The sequence below is a fragment of the Hydractinia symbiolongicarpus genome, chromosome 9 (genome assembly GCF_029227915.1).
Source record: "Hydractinia symbiolongicarpus strain clone_291-10 chromosome 9, HSymV2.1, whole genome shotgun sequence".
Taxonomy (NCBI): Eukaryota; Metazoa; Cnidaria; class Hydrozoa; order Anthoathecata; family Hydractiniidae; genus Hydractinia; species Hydractinia symbiolongicarpus.
Genome location: NC_079883.1, coordinates 13269618 through 13283671, shown reverse-complemented (window position 1 = coordinate 13283671; position 14054 = coordinate 13269618). Strand labels below are relative to the sequence as shown.

General features: G+C 34.4%; 2 protein-coding genes across 2 annotated transcripts; both read left to right on the top strand.

The window, feature by feature from the left end:
* The first annotated feature begins 2865 nt into the window (after positions 1-2865).
* Positions 2866-5232, top strand: LOC130657425 (uncharacterized). Its single transcript, XM_057460408.1, has 2 exons — positions 2866-3007; positions 4188-5232. The coding sequence occupies exons 1-2, from the start codon at positions 2995-2997 to the stop codon at positions 4961-4963; spliced, it is 789 nt and encodes a 262-aa protein (XP_057316391.1). The 5' UTR covers positions 2866-2994; the 3' UTR covers positions 4964-5232.
* Positions 5233-9490: 4258 nt separating this feature from the next.
* On the top strand, positions 9491-12119 carry LOC130657226 (uncharacterized). Its single transcript, XM_057460202.1, has 2 exons — positions 9491-9648; positions 10699-12119. Exons 1-2 carry the CDS (start codon positions 9639-9641, stop codon positions 11484-11486), a joined length of 798 nt encoding a protein of 265 aa, XP_057316185.1. The 5' UTR covers positions 9491-9638; the 3' UTR covers positions 11487-12119.
* The last annotated feature ends 1935 nt before the right edge of the window (positions 12120-14054 follow it).

The following is a 14054-nucleotide window of genomic DNA, read 5'->3' as shown; positions in this document are numbered from 1 at the left end:
TTTTATATTGCGAAATCAGTTCCCGTGAAAATTCAAAATAAAATTTATCGCGCAGCCTGATTGAGCGCTTAGCACAGGCCTAATACTCTTTTCTAAAAAATCACAGATTCGGTTTAAATAAAAACACAGGAAACAGACCATCGTTAATACCAGGATAAGCGCTTAGCAAATAGTACAGGTAGACCATGTCGCACATCCGTATAGTATAATATAATTTAACATCATAAGATTATTAATTAAGAATTTTGTTGTAGCCAAACTGCAGTTTCACTTTTTAGACAGAGGCAGTTTTAGAGCTAGCTAGATAGCCACAACCTCAACATAAAAATAAATAATAGTATACCAAACTGAATAAAAAATTTATGAAGAATAGGAATAAAAAAGGTTAGCTATACTAAGTTGGCTTTCGCAGAAGATTTAAACATGGCTAAAAAACGGTAATGATATATTCTTCTTAACATGTAAAACGTGAAACATACAAAAAAATAACTATTCTTAAAGATACCAAGTATATAGAAGAGAAAAACGTCAAAAAGAGACCTACAAACCCGACTTCAAAATGGCCTTTGTAGCATGTTTCCGTTTTTGGTTCTACCGTGGTTGCTGCATGCAACCAAAACAAGGTCTGTAAAAAAACGGCTTTGCGGAGATTTTCCGGATTAAATTCTTTTAAACAGAATCATGCCCTGTAATTTCTGGTGTCTGTCACAAATTTTCAGGCAATTTTTGGCGTTTTTTTGAAAAACCTGAAGACATGTTATATAACATTTATTCGGCTGTCACAAAGCTTGAAACAGGATGTTAAAATTCGTACTAGAACTGAATTAATTGAATTTTAAGCAGATAGTGTTATTTTGGACAAATTTCCAGCTTCCGAAGACGTCAGAGAAAAAGTGCTGACATCATCAAAAATTTATTGCTGCCATTTTGTTCCTTTCATGACGCACAAAATTTAGTCGCTTTTTACCGACTAAACTTGGAAGAAATAATAAGAACTGATTGTTTTTCAAAACGAAATAAAAATGGATAATAAAATATGATACCAACCTCGTCCCCAGGGCATCTTGTATCTTTTCTGACCCTGGGACGCTATATAGCTATATAAGCTAGCCATGTAACATCAAAAAAATCATAAAACTACATCATTTATTCAGCTTACAAAAAACCACGTTGTTTATGTAGTCTTTAAAACGATATTAAACGCACCTACCATCATACCAATAACCAGTTGTTTTTAAACCTTTGCATCCATGTCTAGACTGCTAGACAGCTACTAGCTACTAGACTTAAATTGCTACAATAATGCTTTTTTAGATTTTTCTGTTGCAACATAATCTCCTTAAGCCATAGACAGTTTAAAGCTGAAACAATAAAAAAACTTTATGTCTTTGACAGCCATAAATTTAAAATGTAGTTGCCAATACCAAAAAGTAAAAACTTGTCTTGCAAAACGTTGTTTTCATCTCGTCAGCCATTTTTATTTAGAACAGATTCCGTCGCAAAAGATTTGTCTTTGTTTCGACGCATTCCTCGCCGCCTACCTCGCCACAATGTTTATACGTGACGCAATAATTATGCGATAGATCCGCGCCAATCAGGTTTCATATCGGACCAGCCTCCTCCAGGGCCATGTTCGCATCGCCGTCCCAGGGTCAGAAAAGATACAAGATGCCCTGGGGACGAGGTTGATATGATACTTCAAAAAGAAATTTACAACATTTGGTATCCGGCATTTTATATGACGATTTCATAAAAAATAATGTGTGACTTTTTACCGACTTATATTTCACTCATTAGGTGTTGCAGCTAATTTTAACTTTATGTCGCAGAGAGACATTATTATCATAACAAAACACATTTACTGCGTCTGTAATTGTTCCCGACCATTCATACTCTCTTCGCCGCTTGGGGTTAAAACAATAAAAAGACGATATATCAGTTTTAATATAAAATTCTTTCAAACAGGTGAAACAGTAGTAACGCCTCTCTCTCACGGGCGATATTAAAGCCTAAATATTTCGCAAGCTTTAGTGTTCTAAACCCGAGTGAATTATTTCAAACTCGTCCCCTCCCTAATTTAAAATCTCAATGCGTTTACCAGCGCATGCTGTGTACATATTCTAAGCTGTAACTTAGAAGCGAATATTGCTAGCTACATTAATTGGCTGTATGACGTGTTTTTACTAATTAATCTTACATGTTGTGTTCATGACACATCTTTCCATTTCAAGCTGCACCTATGCGCTTTGTAAGAAGCCATACACTAATTAAGCCAAATTTTAATTCTTTTATTTTCAGATCTTTTGAAGATAATACAACTTGATTGCTTCTAAAAAAGTGCGATCATACGGAGAACATAAAAATACCCTTTTTATAAGAACTTTGAGGTCTTTGGTCAACCTCGTCTTCTACGCCTCACATATTCTGACTGGACGGTCGGCCGATTTTAGGATTGGATAAAGTTGTTTTTTTAAGCTACCTTATCGTAAAAACCTTCATGTATGTACACGAAGAAAAAATAAGAATTCTAAAATAACTGTTTCTTAGCAAATCTAGATTCAAATTATTTTCTTCTGATACTATGAAGGAATTCAGATTAAGTATGTTCTTAGCATGCCTCCTAATGTTTGGCAATATCTAGCCTCGACGTTCTTAAAAACTAAGGTTCTTATATAAAACGTTACTCTGCACAGTATGTTCAATCCACTGGAATTTCTTGTTTGTATGAAAACAAGAAATATTTGTATTAAAACATACCAGTTTAATTAGAAATCTAGGCGTGTGATGTATAAAAATTAGCATCTTAATTTATTCCCTCAGCAATTAATTAAAAAAACGCAGTGTTGCGTAAAGTACATGATTTTTTAGAAAATCTTTAAATGTTTTTATAATGGCGGTAATTGTTGTGAAGTTATGTGTCGTGAAGCAATCTGTTCTCCTATGTGGAGCTTAAATATAAAAACACGGCGAAGAAGAGAAGGACTGTGATGTGTTATGGCTTTTGAATGTAAGTCGACTAAAATATTTTATTTTGTTGGTTTATTCGTTATTTGTCCTAGTCGTAGTTGATGTTGAAGAAGTTGTTGTTTACGTCTCATATTCTCAACAGATAAGCAACTTTTCTATCAAATTTGTGGCATTTTTTTAGCAACTGAAGCACTAGGTCAGAAATTAATTTGCGAAAAATAAGTACACATTCAATTTAAAACTTTAATTATAAAAGAGCTTTTACTTGAAGCGTTTGTTGGTGTCTGCATAAAAACAGCTTGCTGAATAATACGGAGCTACAAATCAATGTGATAGTTTAGACAATTTTTTTCTTTTGTGTGAACACTGTTTCTTTGATAGTGTTTCAGGAAAAAGTTTTAATTTAGTGTCACCTTGTCATTTACATTTGTGTGTCCTTGTGGGGTACATAAAAAAACTAAAACGCTCATTTTATCCATACTTACCAAACATCTTATTTATTAAGTACAACTGGTCACTGAAAATCAACTTTCAAAGGCTTGTGTTTAAGAAGTCTGGAAAATAGGTTGCTTCGACAGTCTTTAACAAGGATGGAACGCTTTAAGTGCTGCACTCGTAACTATTAAATAAGGAATTAATTCTGATTAAATAAGGAATTAATTCCTTTTTTAATCAGAAGCTTAAGATTAGAATGAAAGTAGATTCAAAAAATTGCCCACGGTTCATTTTAGACAACCTCGTCCCAGGAGGTTGTATTTTAGAGTATCATATGCTCGTCCAAATGAAATTTCAAAGTTCGTCGCACACTGTTTCGATAATACGTGCTTCTCATATATTAAAAAGGCAAAAAGCCCTGGGGACGAGGGTGATACGTACTGCGAACTTATCAAAGTTCAGTTATCACTAACATCAAACGAAATTGCAGTATAGGCTCTTGGGTGTCTTGATTTCCCGATTTTTTTGACCTCAACGGTCTGTCACGTTATTTATTCCGTAATACAGACTAAAAAAGCGAGTTTTTGCAAGAAAATTATGTCTGGGATTGTAGTTAGAAGCAGTTCTTAGAATTTTTCGTTTCTTTTAATAGCACAAAGGGTTCGTTCTTTCTGTCTCGTATTTAATACAAAGTTTAAAATAAAAAGCCCCTTTGAATAATCGCATAGGGCGTGTGCTTAGCACCAATCACACGATAACACATATGTTCGATTCTCCCTTTTTAGGGTATGTTCCAGTTGGAATAACATTCGCAGCCTTGCTCGTTACTTTCTTTGTTATTTTCTTCATATTGAAATGTTGTTGTAAGAAGAAAGGGAAGAAAAGAAAATACAGCCAGGTCCCTCAAGACGAGAATCGTGACGTAATCAAGAAACCCTTAAAGGAGTCGTCGTTATACATGACGAACGGTGATAAAAGCATGTCGGACGTCACATCGGTGCACGAAACATTAGCGGAAGTGGCGGCGTCGGATGCAGAAAGCGATGATCTACCGATGTCGGCATATGGCGATCAAATTTCATTTGTCAGCTTAGAGAGTAAAGCTAGTTGGCTGACGTTAAGTGCGGTAGCTAGTTTGAACTCAAATATACAGACATCGCTTATTTATTCAAGGGACATGAAATACGTGGCTGGAAAAATTATACAAATAGACGGACTTACGTTCACAGACCATGACGCGCCATTGCAAATAAAAGTCCACGTTGTTGTGTTACCGATTAAGAAGTACGCCATTAAAACTCATTGGTACGATATACGAAACTCTAGGTCGCGAATTGACGAATATTTTAAATTCAAGTTTAAATTGCCGCCAGCTGAACACCGCGTCATGTTTAGATTCCGTGTATATGGTCGCAAACAGAGCTTAGGTGTGTTTGGGAGACCTCGTTGTGTCGGCGAATGTTACATAAACCTTACTGAAATCATATCTGCTCGTGGTGGGCTAACTATATGGAGAGGTTTAACAAGGGGTGTGCCCGAATCGATACCAGAAGAAAAATAAACCACTTTGTTTAAAAAGTAAACAAAATTGCCGGCGTTGCTTTAAGAATGTTCAAGATGGTAGTATAATCGCAAAGATTCCATGCTTAAAGTATCCACGCATCGTGTTAAGTTTTAAAGTTTTATATTTAGCCAGTTATTCTGAAGACTCGTGTTATATGTAGCTCAAGCATAATAAGGGTCTGGTAAAGAGTTCCGGAAAAAATTTTTTGTAGTTCTGCTATGTATACAGTTACAATATATATCAAGTACAACAAGTTAACTATGTTAGGGATGGTTTCGTCTTTTTCACCACTTCATTCCCAGTCCTACCATTGCTTTAAAATATATATTAAGGGGAATCTTTTTCTCTGAATGGAGGGACATTCCAGGTAATAAGATTTTCAGGCACACAGTATATTTTCGCACAAAGAACTTTTGACCGTAAACCGCGCTAGGATGTTACAACGTCGTACTGTTTGTGCTTGGTGCATGTTACGACAGTAGACTTGTTTTAAAATATTTCCTGCAAACATTAAATCAACGTTTTAATGTCGGTATTTTGTATGCCATACGGGTCGATTTTGTGTTAAGAAAGCACGAAATTTTTTCAGCTGAAAAAGCAAATGCGACATTGATTCTTGTGGATTTCCCACAATTTAACGACTAGTTGTAGCATCATTCCTTTTGCTTGTTAGTCTCTTCAGTTCCTATTGGTATTGCTATCAACGAGGTTTCTGCGAAAGGGGTCCTAGTGCATTTAAAGCTCCTATTTGAGCTATAAAAGTCGTGCAAGCACAACAACTAGACAAAGCCTAAGAAGCAATCCTATTCTCATGCTGAGCTCCAAGCAAAAAAGATAATTTCACACTTTTATAGTCTCTGGCATGACTCGGCCGGGGTTTGAACCCAAGAGTTCCCGCACTGAAAGCAATTTCCATACCATAAGTCTACCAGTAGATGCTTTGAAAATCATTGAAAATATTCTCGTCTTTAAGACTTTTGTAAGGAAAACCCATGATATGAAACTCTTCAGAAGAGGATGACGGCTTCGGAAAACTAATGATTGATTGCGCGGTCCAACCTTCTTTTTTTGGTAATTGCTCAGAAATTAATTTATTGTTTATAAAATACGTGTTGTTGGATTAAATTTCCTTGGATTCAGGCTAGTTTTCTTATTTGCATATCAAAACCAGATTGTAAAGGTTTACTTGTATTACTGAGTTTTTTAACCCTTTTTTTATTTCTATTTCTTTCCCTTTCTTTGTGTAAAATTTTCAGGTCCTGGTTGACTGCTTACTAGGTTGATCAAATTTCTCCATTTAGGGTGGACATTTCTGATACAGTGAACACACCAAAGGGAGGCGTTAATTTTTCCAGGGAGTATTTTTACTCGTAAATTATTATTTGGTTATTAAGCGATGCTTCTTCATATAAAAAAAAAGGTTGGAAGGATATTTTCGCGAATCTACTAGAATCGTTGAAATTCTGGACCTTTAAAAATCGATGCTTTTATTCCAATATTGTTTTCCTTCTTTGTGAACGGAAATAAGGATAAAATAGATTACAATATATAAAGCTTTTAAGGAATTAGAAAGTCTTTGTTTGAAAAGGTAGCAAATTTTTTCCAAGGGCTTTTAGTTTTTAGACCAGAATCAAAGCCTTAACCCTATTCGGTCCGGGGTTTTTCGAACATACTATGACCGGGGGGGGGGGGGGGGGGGGCGGATTCCGCCCCCCCTCAATAACTTTTCATAGGGTTGTTCAAATTGAATCAAACTTGGCACACTTATAGTACGTCATAAAAGGAACAAAATGGCGCCAAAAAAAATTTGCTTGCGTCAGCACATTTTCTGTGACGTCATCAAAAGCTTGAAAATTGTTAAAAATGCCACTATCTGCTTATAATATAATAACTTTTGTTCTAGAGCGAATTTTTACATTCTGTTTGAAGTTTTTGAAAGCTAAATAAAAGTTATTTAAGATATCTTCCGGTTTTTACATGGATCGGATGAAAAATTGCCAAAAATTGCCCGAAAATCCGTTTTTTTTCGATTTTCGGGTAAAATCCGACAAAATCGGGAAATCGGATTAGTCACGTGTTCAAATTACTCCAAATGATTCTTCTTGATGAAACAAAGTTGTGTTGCAAGTTTCAAGTTCTAAGGATAATCCTAACAGGAGTTATTATATTTTCCCCATTATAAGGATTTCATAGAGATTTTTAGGGGTAGTTTCGAGTAATGGCCAATATTAAAGCCTCTGAAAGGTATGGGACCTAAAAAATTAGCATGCAGGTGTCTAATAGATAAATGTTGAAACTCAGTAAGTATCATAGCCATATAACAAAGCAATCAGGAGTTATTAAAAAAAAAACCGTCAGGGGGGGCGGAATCCGCCCCCCCCCCCCGGACCGAATAGGGTTAAATTATTTCCAAATAAACCCTAGAAGTCTTGAGTACGAGGTTAAGAAAGTGATAAAATTAAAAGGATCCTTTCCTTCTCTTGACCCCAAAACTTGAAAACTTCTAAATAGGTGAAGTAAAGAATATGCATTCACTGTGCGCCGCCACATCATATGATTTTTATTATACACCTTTTCAATCTGGCCAAGTTAGTTTGATAGTTTAATTCAGCCGCTCTGGTGTGAAATTATTTTGAGTTTCTTTTTGGTTTCCCTTCTACTAGTTGGTAGTCCCTCTATAAATTGGCTTTATTTCCTCACCAGTCTCCTAACCTGCAGGAAGGATTTTATGGAAACAATGTCCCTAGCCTCTCATCTAGGCCTCCTACGGTGTATTGTCTCAGTGACTTCAATTATACACAAAAAACTTAACAAGCATGCGGTAAGCAGCTTATCTATTCGCTTATAATAACTGCTGTAGCAATGACGCAAAATTTTTTGTTGTGGAAGTTTATACTGTTCTGGACAAACAAGAAAGGCCTAGAAAATTGCAATCTTAAAAATGCTAAAAACCTAACTAAGCTGGTCATTATTCTTATACTTTTCTATTGTTCTAAACAATAGAACTGAAATCTCAGCCTATTTTTTATAATGCATATTCTTATAAAAAAATGTGTGTATTTCTGTCTAAGACTAAGTCTTTCTGGTTTGTGTACACATTTTATAAGAACTTTAGTTTATAAGAACTTTAAGGTTGAAAAAAATAAGAACACACTACACTATTCCTTGGAACGGACTGACTTCAGGTCAAACTCTAACAAGAAAATTTCTATAAGACGAACAGATATATAGCGAACACTTTATAAAACGGACATTTTTTTCACACTAAATTAGATTTTCCCTTATAAAAACTGTGTAGAGCGGACACATGAAAAAAATCAGTTGTTAAATTTCGATTTTCATCTTTATTTCGTGCATTTCCCGAATTTCATAAATTATAATAATTATGACGTCATACGAAATTCTATAATGGTTCTGTGCTCTTCAAATAAGGATATTTAGATAGTCAGTTCTCAACTTCATATCGTGGTCCATATATCTGGAATAGCATACACAAAATTGATAGATTTGTACTTGACAATCAGCGATCCTTTAAATGTTTTCAGAACAAAGTAAAAACATTTATATTACATAGATTGAACAATGAAGTCTTGTACTTTTAGATCTTTATTTATCTTTTGCAGGCATTTGTTATTTAACATTTTTTACGTAGGTTATTTTAATTCTCTTTTTCATGCATATTTTTATATATAAGCGTCTTCATAGCAAGAGCATCATATGTTATTTCAACAGGTTCTCAATGATAAGACTAGTTATTTGTCTTCTGTGAGTTTCCTGGTTTACAAAGGTGTTTAGTTAGATAGTATTATTGCATATTTTTAATCTTGTAAAAATTAAATTTATTGAATTTATTACTGTAACACTTTACTACTGTATATACCTTCTTTGTTTACGAAAAAAATACCTAATCTAATCTAATCTCTAATCTAATCTAATATTAAATTATCATGACAAAAATGAAGTTTTTAAAGCAAAATAATATTCTTGTTGGATTATACTTAGATTTAAGGATAATAAATATTTTGAAAACGAGGCTATTCTTGGAAAGCTCGGCTATATAAGGGTTTGACCGTAACTTTTAGCTCGGAAATGAGGCACTTAACGAACGGAAGTATTTACGAAATTAGGTAATTTGTTCTACCTTTTGCTAAGAAACCTAGGGATAAGAATCGTTTTTAACATCGACCGTTTAAAGTTTGGTATAAGTAGAAAATTCCGGAAAGGTCTATTTGGCCTCCGCTGAAATTTAGATAGTTTTGTTTCCCATTTATGCCTTTTTTCATATAAAAGAGAATAGCGTCATTTACGCAACCTCATTCCTAGGGCTTTTTTTCTTTTTCTGAGAATCTTAAAACAGCAAGAAGAAACATTTCTCCTGTATTTTTTCTCACCGTTCGAATAAAAAAGAGGCCTTGGGACGAGGTTGACAATCGGGAATGGTAAAAAACATGTAGTGCCAATACACATTGGTAATTAATCCTCTGCGAAGGAGGGCCCAATTAAATAATGATGTCCTCCAAATTTACAGTGTTTTGTGAGTTGGTCGAGTTTAATTGCTGCTTATTCAGGCTATTTAGAGAGCAAAACAAGGGAATCGTATAGACGTAAGTTGAATGTAAATTTTTTTAGAAAAATAATATAACAGAAGAAATATCTACAAAATGCGACCGTAATGGGGATAGGTAAGAATATGTTTAATTATTTATTGTTGTTTGTTTGTTTGTTTTATCTTCAAAAAATTCATAAAAAGTGATGCAGTTCACCTCTCCTCAATATCCAATCTCAATTTAGAGGTCATAAAAAAACAATCTCTTTTTTCCGACATACATAATACTAATTCAAAGTGATCGTGTGTTTTGTTGATGTAGCAGCTATACGTGAATTTAGGGAAAAAATTTGAGTGAATAGAAATATGTTTGGTTTTCCAAAAACGTTTCCAGGTAAAATCCACGTGGTATAGGATGTAATAACGTTCATAATTCATATCCCTGTCTACTGCGGTGGCGTTCGTCACTCATCAGCTGTAAGAAGAAGGGCGTTCGCTTATATCTGTCTTTTTTATATATATTAGCCTCGCCCGTAAATTTTTAAACGGCACGTTTAGGGAAGGGTGGTATAGCGTTTGGTTTAAACATGAATCTGAGATTTAACAACACGCATTTCGACCGAAAAAATGATTTTACAGGTAAAAATGTAGTTTATGATAGGAACCAAACCGATAATTTAACAATCCAGTGTTTTTCATGGCTCATTAGTTAATAGATTGATTAATTTAACTATATGTCGCTTTAAACAAATCATGCTTTTAGTAAATATATCTCTGGCCAATTCTGAAAACAAGGTTCCTAACACCGCTTGTTAATACGAAAATATCAAAGGTTTCTTATTATTAATATTCTGATTAGCTAGTTTTGACCTAAACAAGAGCGTTCACAACAATGAATTTATTAAGATGAGTAAAAAATTTGCTAAATCAGTCTTTTATTTTTATTTTCTTAGTTACACTCCTGCAGAGACAACCTCTTTCCCAGGCTCTTTTTCACTTTTTAATATCTGAAGCGCGTGAAAAAGTAAGAAAAGGTCGTGATATCCAGGTCGCTTTAGAGTGCGAGTCCTTATTTTTTGTATCAAGCGTTTACCAGTTTTTTTACAAGGAGACGAAATTGGATAAATTCCAAACTTTGATTGCTCTATTGAAACTCATTTGTTGTTAATGTTGAATTTCCTTTTAGGTTTGTTCATTTTTTTCTCCGTGTTGGGTGTTCTGTTGGTTGCATTGGTGTTTGTGAATCTAATTGCCAAAAAATATCTAAATAGTGATTTCACAAAAGCCAAAAAGCAGGACGATGAGGAGATCGATCAACCATTTCTAGAGTATGAGGAGGAGATCAGTGAAACGCCGCGAGAAGCCATATTGAAAAAATATGGCTACCAAAAAAACGAGGATGGTGTTGGAGTTGGCACGGAAAGGAGAGTAGCTACTGAAGGAAAAGTTGGAATGTTGTTAAAGCAAGCTCATGCTTATAAGCAATACACAGAAGAAACAGCATTAGACATTATGGCGGAAGATCAAGAAGATTTCGCCCAGCATGCCACCTTAAAACTTTCTCTGGAATATGTAGCAAGCACCAGTTGCATTGTGGGAGTTATTCGCTCATTGAATGGTTTGAACATTTTGGATAAAACAACACCGCCATCCATTAACTTTCATATTAAACTAAAACCCAGTAATAGATTTCGTATAAAGACCAAGTGGAAACCGCTAGCTTCAAGCCACGCTTTGACTCTCACCTTTACAATGGCTCCGGTTTCCACGCACGAATTAAAAGAGGAAAAACTAAATATTAGGCTGTACGGAAAATCGGGACTACTTTCAAGACCAAAGTGCCACGGAGAATGTTTTGTAAAGTTGGATGAACTCGAAGGTAAAAATAAGCCTATGGAATTCGCTAAACAAATATTACCAAAGGCAACGCCTGTTATACAGGGGGACGGTTTTTCAGGCTCAGAAACAGAATAATTAAAAGATTGCTGTTTTTTAAAAACCTTATAACAACACGAGAGGCATCAGCAACACTAAAACCAACAGAAAAACGCGCAGATGATTGATGTTTTGGCTTATCACTCAAAGTGTTTACTGATGAAAGGACATAAAAAGCACAAAGTTTTCATTTTTTAATTCTTTATTAGGTAAATATTGATTGGATAAGAATAATAGACTCTGGGCAAATTCCTTTTATGTCTCGATTGCCACAGTCAGGTTTTATTTGGCTGAGTTTAAATTAGGAATTCTATTATATCTGAAAAAAAATTTGTGGCGTGTCACCCATTTTTACTCGTGCATCGTCTTCGTTCCCAGTAGCTTTGGCTTAGAATGTCAACCTTGTCCCCAGGGTCTTATGGCCCCTGAGCCGTTATTAAGGAGCAATTCATTAAAAAAGCGAAATACTCTGGCAACGAGCTTATGAGAATGTTATCACGAGGCAACAAAGTTGTCATTGGAAATATGTGCTGGGAACAAGGTTGTTCGTATAGACAAAAATTTTCAAAAATATTTACGCATGCTGGCGTAACGAAGGTTGCAGTTCTGTGGAATTTCCATCCTAATAACTTTAATTTGTATCATCATTAAAATGTTTTAAAGTTCATCGTCTCAAGGTGTTATCTCTATCCTTTTCTTAACAGAAGCCTTGTTTGTTACGACTTGATGAAAATCTGTTAAAAAATTTTGACAACGATTCGAGTGTCACTCATCCATTACCAAGCTCTAAACGAAATCTGCAAACATTTTTCCACACTATAAGCACAACACAAAATTGCCGACATATTTGGGGTGGTACACTCTTTTATGAAAAGTACTGTAATGAATGGTTCAGACACAAATTCAGTATTTTCAATATTTGTCAAAAATTTAATTTTTTTACAGAATTATTTATTTATTGGATATAAATGGAATCGTCATCAATAAATATGAAATTTAATGTTTTTCCAATAGACCTTTCCCGAATTTCCTAATTATGTGAAACTCAATTAAAGAGGTCGATACTAAAAATGATTTCTATCCCTAAGTTCCTTAGCAAAAGGTAGAACAAAATACCTAATTTCGTAAATATTTCTGTTCGTTAAGTACCCCAATTGCGAACCGAAAAGTACGGTCAAACCATTCATATAGCCGAGCTTTCCAAGAATAGCCTCGTTTTCAAAATAATTATTTTCTTCAAATCTAAATAAAATCCAACCAGAATATTATATTGCTCTAAAAACTTCAGTTTTGTCATGATAATTTAATATTCTATCTTAATATCCTTATTTGAAGAGCATAGAACCATTATAAAGTTTTGGATGACGTAATAATTATTATAATTTATGAAATTTGGGAAAGGTGTATTAGCCATAAATTTACATTTCCGTTTTTCACTAAAAAGATCCATAACTCACCTCTGTTTTAATCAGTTTAGCATTATTCGTATTATTGTATTTATCATTATTCGTATACTTTTTTTCACGAATTTTTAAGTAATAAACAAACGATTTTTTCGAAAAAATGTGACAAAGCATTGTTCCTATGGTAACGCACTTTTAAAGTCCGCAATCTTCGCGTTGTTGTCAGAGATACAAGTTAGTTAGGTAGCTGGTCTCTCCAACAAAGGGAGATCAGAAAACAATATTTACCAAAAAAAAATTGATGGTTGCAACAGATATATCAAAGCATTTCCGCAAACTTATGTCCGGGAATTCACCCCGGCCCAGAAAAGCAGTGTACTTAACCTCATTTATCCATGCAATGGAATTTCTAAGAAAAGTTTTTTTAACTAGCTGCAAAATAATAGGGTGAAATGACTAAAATTTTAAACAGTGAAGTTGCAGTGAATAAGCGGGAGTAAAACCTTCTTATAGTAGACATCTTTCATAGCGGACATCTCTTTACAACGAACATCTTTTTCGGAAACGGATTAATTGATGGTTAAACTCTTATAAACAAAATCTCCACGTACCATTCATTATATAGGCACATATAATTTCAAGATCCGAAGTTACAAAATCGTTCATGACTGATCTTCTGAATACCGTCTCTGGTGGACACGCCCAAGATGTTATACATAAGCTTCTAGATTTCGCGCCAAGGTTGATACATGATAGCAGCCGGTTATAATTTCAGGGTCCAAAGTTACAAAATCCTTAAGAACTGATAATTTGGATACCCCCCTCTATAGTGGACACGCCCAAAGGTTGATATATAAAGTAAGTTTCAAAAGTTAAATTGACAAATTAAGATTTCAAAGTTTATTGTGAAGTTTTGAGACTTTTTTCTACAAAACCTTTTCCTTGAAAATCAATTATTTGTTATCAAAGCTCTTTGTTAGAGCATTAGGGACTTCCTCTGTAAGAGCCAAAGATTTTTTGCAGAAAAAGACATTGATATTTATCTTATAACATAAAATCATTTTTCTTCATAACCAAAAGATTTTATCATCAGAGATAGATACTTCGGCTATATGATATTGGCGATTACTTCTATTGCCTGGGCCTGTTTAAGGTTCTAAAAGCCTAAGGATTAAAAAACCTAATTTTACTGCACTGACCATGT